Raw genomic sequence first — 8196 nt, 5'->3', positions numbered from 1 at the left:
TTAAAGTACATGTACTGGTATTAGCTTCTGGTATACCGTTTTTTATCAATTCAACTGTGTTGTTTTTTTTGCAAATAAATTTAGCGAGGGTTTTTGTTTATTTTCTTATAAATTACATGTTTTAAAAACAATACTATGTGTAATAAGCATAAAACATGTATGAGTAAACTTAATGAAGAATTTTTAATAGATTATTTTTCACAGAATGTGGTACATTACATGTATGTCAATCTTTATAAAACTAGCGTATATTTCGTGCGCCATAAATTGCAAGTTTTTTGTAAATATCATTTACTTGCATGATAGGTATATATATATTCTAACCAAAATTTTCTTCATAAAGCTACAGCTGTATGTACCACATATATGTTTTGTCACAAGTATAAATCTTCTAAAAAAATACCCAAATTCCAATAGTTGAAATAAACTCAACTCATTCTCTGATAAGTTAATTGTGTTTTGTGCATGCATATCTTATTTGTCTGCTGCAACAGCAGCCAATAAGCGGTAAGCTGAATCCACAAAAAGAAAGTTTGTGTTTTAGGAGCGGGTAAATTGTTTATGCGACACTGTCAAGAAAACCACACCAAATAATAACAAGAAACATAAATATTCACTTAAATGTATTGAGTTGTAAAGTAAAGGTTTTTAACACTTATTGTATCTTGCAAAACATGTGATGACCCTTAATCATCTGTCATATATTTGATATACATGTATATGTAAAAGATGGGAGAAATAACGACGGAACAAACTGGGATTCGAACCTAGCCCTCTGAATCTCTAGTCAAGTGCTCTACCAACTGAGCTACATGTATCTGGCACCGGTATTCAAACCAGTCTGACCGTCACATTCCTCCCCCCTTAAATGATCTTCACCCTTGAAGATCACCCCTGGCAGGAGTTAACCTGTTAGTTCCAGGGGTTGGTCACAACACCAATATTGTAACAGGATGGGAGAAATAATGAAGGACCAAACCAGGATTTGAACCTGGGCCCCCTGAATCTCTAGTCAGGTGCTCTACCAACTGAGCTATCTGGCACTGGTATTCAAACCGGTCTGATCGTCACATATATAAAGAAATATTTTAAACAATGTTGTTCAATAAAAAATACACTCGCAACCTTCAGTTTTTGTCTGTAATTAATCAATATTGGTGTGCGATCAGTTCTCGCCGAGTACCATTTCTCACCAGTGCATTGTTACGTCATTTTATCAGCACATAAAATTATATACGAAAATATGATGTAACAGTGCACCAGCGAGAAATGGTCCTCAGCGAGAACTGCTCGCACGCCAGTACTGCCAGTAGTCAGATTAAAAAAAGAGAATAAAAAATTACATTTAAAACATTAACAAGGACAATTTAAGTACACATCATAACTGCTAAACAAGAAAAATTATGTGAACTGGTAGAATGGTACGCATAGTTCTAACTTGTAACCTACATGTACAAGTACATGTACCGGGTACCCGTTGGTCTGCTAAACCTCTCGAATGATACAATGATCGGCATCATAAAGATATTAAAGTCATGTTTTAACTCATAAGTCTGAAGTATACAATTTTATTTACTTGAAGTTATGTCTACAGGGTATTCATGACTACATTTGGAGTCTTATGTACAAGAATATATGATATGTTTCTATATAATTAGACCCTGCTTTGAATTTTGAGTTGAAAATTCACAATCTGTTATTTTTTTAAATAGATAAATTCAGTTACCCTTTCCAGTCCCCCATGAACCTCGAGCGAGTCTAAACATCCATGAAACATGTAAAAATTACACGTAAGTAAACAAACACCCACACCATAACAAAAACATCTAACAGTGTGCACGTATTTACATGTCATCTATACTATATACTAAATTTTAACCAGTTAACAAGAACCTTTAAAAGGAGTAAAAGCCTCACCTTCTTCAGTAACATCCACATAAATCACACACTTTAATGTCCATCTTTTCTCCTTTATGATTTATCACTCGCTAGCTTATAAACGGCTGATCGTCGACAGAAGTGTGGCTGTCAGAATTTCCTCGTAAAAGATTCACACGAGAAAAATATCCTCCTTAAACAAATGTGTAGTATTGTTCCCTGTGCATGTTCATATGTTTCACAGTAAATTGAAAATGCATGTGTACACCGAAAGAATACACAACTTCTCTTCTGCATTACGGCTCTCTCTTTTCTACAATGCCGTTCGTTACTGTTTACATTCGGCGCGCGCGCGGGGGTTACAAACAGGGGCGCCCCGACAAATAGTTGCACATAGAACGTTTAAATAATGTGTGTTCATTGAATTCATAAATGATATAGATGAAAAAAATGAAATTGTATCACAACAATTTATCTAAGACGCAACACACCGTAATGCAGTAAATGCCTGGGCCTTAATGTGGCATTTGTTCGCTTGTGTGTCTATGTAGACATATTAACTCGTTCATGTACGATTCTCACATATTTGTTTTATGAAATTTGAAAAAAAATATTGCACAGAACTTGTTTAATTTGATACCAAATGACATTATTTAATATATTAACAATAACTGAATTAATTTTTTTTCATAAAATGATAACGATTTTTGCTATCAGAAAAATACGTGTATGAGCTGCTGACCCCTAATTATAGGGGCCAGCCCTTATTTCTTAATTTTAAATGAAAGCTCTCGTTATTCTAAACAACTTTTGTTCTATATGTATTAACAAAATATTTTTAGTTTAAAGGTTATAATACAAAAAGCAACAAAATTTCAGCCCCGAAAAAATCTTAAACTTTTGCGACAAATAGCTCAAAAACTAACAAAGAAATTACCAAAATTTTCATGCCAGCAAAACTATAAAATGTTACCGACAATTTCGCCGAATTTCATGCATCTATCATCTGTAGTTCCCGAGATCAACTCTGGACAAAAGACCCCCCAATTTTCAATTAAAGGGCAATTACTCATAACCGGAAGTGAATTTTAAAAATTTGAAAAAAATGTCTAGAGATATTAATATCATCTACATACCCTGAAAGTTTCATAGCAATCAGACAAAAAATGTACGAGAAATCTCGTGCACAAAATTTGCGGGGAAAAAAAAAAATAATAATAAGAAACAGTAGAATAACAGAAGGGTTTTCCGTTGAAAAACGTGTTACGGGATTTAAATACTGCACACGTGTATCGTAACAGATTTTATTGTGATGATCGAATGAGATATAGTTCTGAAACATACACAAACATACATAAACATACACATCACAAGACAACACAAACACATATATCAAGTACAATAGCTCCATTTCATAATTCAATCACATTTACTACTTTAATGAAATGGAAAATAGATCAAATTAAAATCAAATCAATTGTTCATATTTCACCATTATTATTAAGAATAATCAATATGTAAATTTATCACATATATGCATAATTATGACTTTTAGATATAAAGGTCAAAATTAGTATAGACAAAGTTTAGACAATTTGGACACCACATACATTTATATGTTAGTCACACAAAACATAGATCTTACCAGATATATGGTATCAGAACTTATGCATTGACATCGCTGTATTAATTACTTGCTTATGGAATGACTCTACAAATCAACCAAATAAATAATTGATTACTGATAAAATAATTACTTTAATAAATAGCATTCTAACCCTTTATTTTAATTAATAATTTATTTAGTTGATTTGTAGAGTCATTCCATAAGCAAGTAATTAATACAGCGATGTCAATGCATAAGTTCTGATACCATATATCTGGTAAGATCTATGTTTTGTGTGACTAACATATAAATGTATGTGGTGTCCAAATTGTCTAAACTTTGTCTATACTAATTTTGACCTTTATATCTAAAAGTCATAATTATGCATATATGTGATAAATTTACATATTGATTATTCTTAATAATAATGGTGAAATATGAACAATTGATTTGATTTTAATTTGATCTATTTTCCATTTCATTAAAGTAGTAAATGTGATTGAATTATGAAATGGAGCTATTGTACTTGATATATGTGTTTGTGTTGTCTTGTGATGTGTATGTTTATGTATGTTTGTGTATGTTTCAGAACTATATCTCATTCGATCATCACAATAAAATCTGTTACGATACACGTGTGCAGTATTTAAATCCCGTAACAGAAATGGCGCCCACGTTGGGACTCAGCTTGAATGACGCATCCCCTAATGGAGCCTCACAATAGTGAAAACCCCACAAGGAGCCTCACCGGAAGTATTCTACCGGAAGCGGCCCGTAAAGGAAAACAATAACAACAACACGTGAAACAGAAACAAATCCAGGGGATCCATGTGTGAGTCTATATATGTGATGAATATTTTATATGTTTAAATTACTTTTACGGCTACTATTGTGCGACAATTTCTGCCAGTTACAACAAAACAGGCGTTGAAATTCGTGTACTATCCTGAGTAATCCACAGGGACATTCCAGTTCGAATTTGCTTTGTCTGTCATTAACTTGTGTCTTGGTGAGCGATGAAAACTTTGGTTGGAGTCAATTAGATTTGAACATTTACAATTATATTGGTCTGTTTATTAACAACTTTTGTGTGAGTGTATATTCACTATTTATTTACTCACAAATATCTCTTGAATTGACTTAGAATTTTGTTTACAATTTTGAACAGCTGCAGCTGATTGAAGAGTTCCATGTTTACAAATTCAGTTTGAAAATATTTTGGTACTGCATCGATTTTTCTGAAGCAATTGCTTAACAAATAACAATTGTAAGGATATTTTTTTAAGCAGTTATACCCCAGTTTAAATTTTTGCTACTGGTTATTAAATTTTTCTTAAATTTAAAAAAAAAAAAAAAAAAAATAATTTAGAGTGAGTCTAAGTGAGCAAGAATTGTCTAACATACTCAACCTCACAGTGACCTACTGAATGACATTGACCTAATTATTGTGGTTCAGTGTTTTGATTTTTTGGAAGTGTAGTATTCCAGTAACTATAGTGTTGGTTATATTGGTTTAATCAATTATAGTGTAGTGCTCAGAGTTTGTCAAAGGCAGGTATCAGTCAGTGGAGTATTTGAAATATTCATTGAAGTTTTTCACTTGGTTATTTCAGCAGTTATTTAGAATTTATTAAGGTTTACATTAGTATAATACTTTAGTTAAATTACTTAGATTTAATTAGTTGGATATCCATACACCGCGAACCGCAATCCGTGAAATAGAAAACCGACTATTAGATAATTTGTGCACAACGTATGACGGGTTTTTCGTGCGTTTTCTTTTACTTCCTGCTTGCATCAAACAACATGGCGCAAACACCAGAACAATATCAGAAATTGATTGACACTTTGGAAACTTTGGAGGTTGTACCAAAGGCTGATAACATACTAGAATTTGAGGCATGGATGAAAAGTTATCTAGAGTCAAAGGGAGAAAAAGTAATTAAAACAGAACCAGAGGAAAAAGGACCTACAGAAACTGAAAAATCAAGGAAATATATCATTCAACCTCCAAGGTTCAGTATATTTACCGGAAATGACAAAAAGGGGTCCGAAACAACATTTGATCTATGGCTGTATGAAGTGCAATGTGCTATGCAAGACAAAACTCATTCAGAAGAAGACATCACACAGGCAGTGAGACGTTCACTTCGAGGAGAGGCTGGAAGAGTAATAATGAATTTAGGACCAGATGCGAACTTGAAAAAGATTTTATCAAAACTTACCAGTGTATATGGGGATATACAAGAAAGAGAATCAATTCTCCAAGAATTTTATGGAACTAAGCAGGGCAAAGATGAAGATGTATCAACTTGGAGTTGCAGATTAGAGAACATTATGCAAAAGGCAATTAAGATTGGTGCTGTTAATCCTGCAATGGCTGATGGAATGCTGCATGACATGCTATACAAGGGATTGAAACCTGAAATCAAAGCCATCTCTCATTACGAAAAAGAAAGATACAAAGGTTTCGACGATTTGAGAATTGCACTAAGGAAAATAGAAAAGGAGAAGGAAATAGAAATAAATGGGAGCAAGACAGCTCAAGTCAAACAAGCAGTTGTACAGGAAGACAATCAAATTGAGGGAGTGTTAAAGCAGATCACTCATCGGTTGGATAACTTAGAAATTCAAAACAGAGGTAGAAGCACTTATAGGGGATCACCATCGTTTACACCTAGAAACAGAGGTCACACAAGAGGCAGATTTGGTAGTTACCCCAGGAGATTTGAGAGTGAATTTAGACCACAGGAAAAGGACCAACAAAATCAAAGTGGACTAGCTCAGCAGTTCTCAGAAATTATATGTAGAAGGTGTGGTAGGGAAGGACATATACAAAGAGGATGCAGGGCTACAAGAGACATTAATGGAAAGCCGCTATATTTAAACTGCAACAGGTCTATGAGGAGAGGTCGTCCATAGACCAAAATCCTAAAATCGACCCTATACCATCTATGATGTCAAAGAGAATACCCCCAGGTCTATGTGGAGAACCAACAGAAGCAACAATAACAATAAACGGATTAGAAACAAAAGCTCTCATAGATACAGGTTCTACTGTCTCAACAATTAGTAAGAAATTCTATTTAGATCATCTCCAAGACATACCAATACAAGAAATAGGATCTTTACTTCACATCGAATGTGCTGATGGAAAACATTTACCTTATGAGGGTTATGTCACAACAGAAATTCAGATACAGGATGTGGATGAACCAGTAACTTCAATTTTATTGGTTATTCCGGACAGTACTTATAACCTGAAGATACCTATTTTGTTAGGAACAAACGTTCTGAATATTTTGATGGATTCTCTTCATAGAAAATATGGAGATAGTTATCTTGACAAGTCAAAATTGAAAACACCTTGGTATTTATCCTTCCGATCCATGATAGTGAGAGAACAGGAAATAAGAAAATACAAATTTAGACTAGGGATTGTGAAAAGTGCAGAGTTAAGAACTATTCAAATCAAACCCAATTCAAGAATTGTCATAAGAGGTTATGTTGATCACACTGTACCATATCAACAGACTTTAGCTATGCTGCATTCATCTACAAAATCAAAGCTAGACAAAGACATAGATGTGGAACCAGCTTTAATAGAGTATAACAGTGGTTTAAAGGATGTGGATGTGTATCTTAGCAATATTACAACAAGGACAGTGACCATACAACCTAAAGCAATTCTATGCGAGATACAACCTGTTAGAGAAACAGAAGAGCAACCATCACAGACAAGAAAAGATTCTGAAGATGATGTTCTAAGCCTGATCAACTTTGAAAAAGAAGCGATTTCACAAGATGAATTAGAACAAGGGAGACGACTGATTTTCGACTACAACGACATATTTTCCAAGAGTGACATAGATGTCGGACAAGCCAAGAATGTGTATCATAAGATTGAATTACAAGACGACAAATATTTCAAACAAAGATACAGGCGAATCCCTCCAGCTATGATTAGCGAGGTGAGAGATCACATCAAGTTATTGCTTAGATCAGGAATAATAAAGAAATCACATTCTCCATGGTCGTCAAATGTGGTGTTAGTCAAGAAGAAAGACAACTCTCTCAGGCTTTGTATAGATTTTCGACAATTAAATAAGAATACAAAGAAAGATGCTTATGCATTACCAAGAATTGACGAAATGTTGGATTGCTTAGCAGGGAACAAATACTTTTCAGTACTGGACTTAAAGTCTGGATACCATCAGGTGGAAATTTTTGAACCACATAAAGAGAGAACGGCCTTTACAGTTGGACCGTTAGGCTTGTACGAGTTTAATCGTATGCCCTTTGGGTTGACAGGAGCACCTGCAACATATCAAAGATTGATGCAAGATGTATTAGGAGATTTACATTTGAAAATTTGCTGCATTTTTATTGATGATATCATAGTATTTTCGTCAACATTTGAGGAACATGTAGAACGACTCAAACAAGTTTTTGACCGCATACGCGCAGCAAACCTGAAATTGTCACCAAAGAAATGTTCGCTATTTAAGAGAAAGGTAAAGTATGTCGGACATGTTGTTTCAAGTGAAGGAGTAGGAACTGATCCTGAAAAAATATCCAAGGTCATCAATTGGCCTATACCTAGAAATCCTGAGGAAGTGAGAAAGTTTATTGGCTTTGCTGGTTATTTCAGAAGGTTTATTCAGAACTTCAGTCAGATATCTAAACCGTTGACAGAGTTATTTCCTAGTACT

At 34.1% G+C, this 8196-nt stretch overlaps 1 protein-coding gene across 1 annotated transcript; it reads left to right on the top strand.

Moving 5' to 3' along the window:
* Nucleotides 1–5290: 5290 nt before the first annotated feature.
* LOC136275498 (paraneoplastic antigen-like protein 5) lies at nt 5291–6406 on the top strand. Its single transcript, XM_066084909.1, has one exon. The coding sequence runs from the start codon at nt 5291–5293 to the stop codon at nt 6404–6406; it is 1116 nt and encodes a 371-aa protein (XP_065940981.1).
* The last annotated feature ends 1790 nt before the right edge of the window (nt 6407–8196 follow it).

The sequence above is a fragment of the Magallana gigas genome, chromosome 1, assembly GCF_963853765.1.
Source record: "Magallana gigas chromosome 1, xbMagGiga1.1, whole genome shotgun sequence".
Lineage (NCBI taxonomy): Eukaryota > Metazoa > Mollusca > Bivalvia > Ostreida > Ostreidae > Magallana > Magallana gigas.
This window is presented reverse-complemented; position numbering and strand designations above follow the sequence as displayed.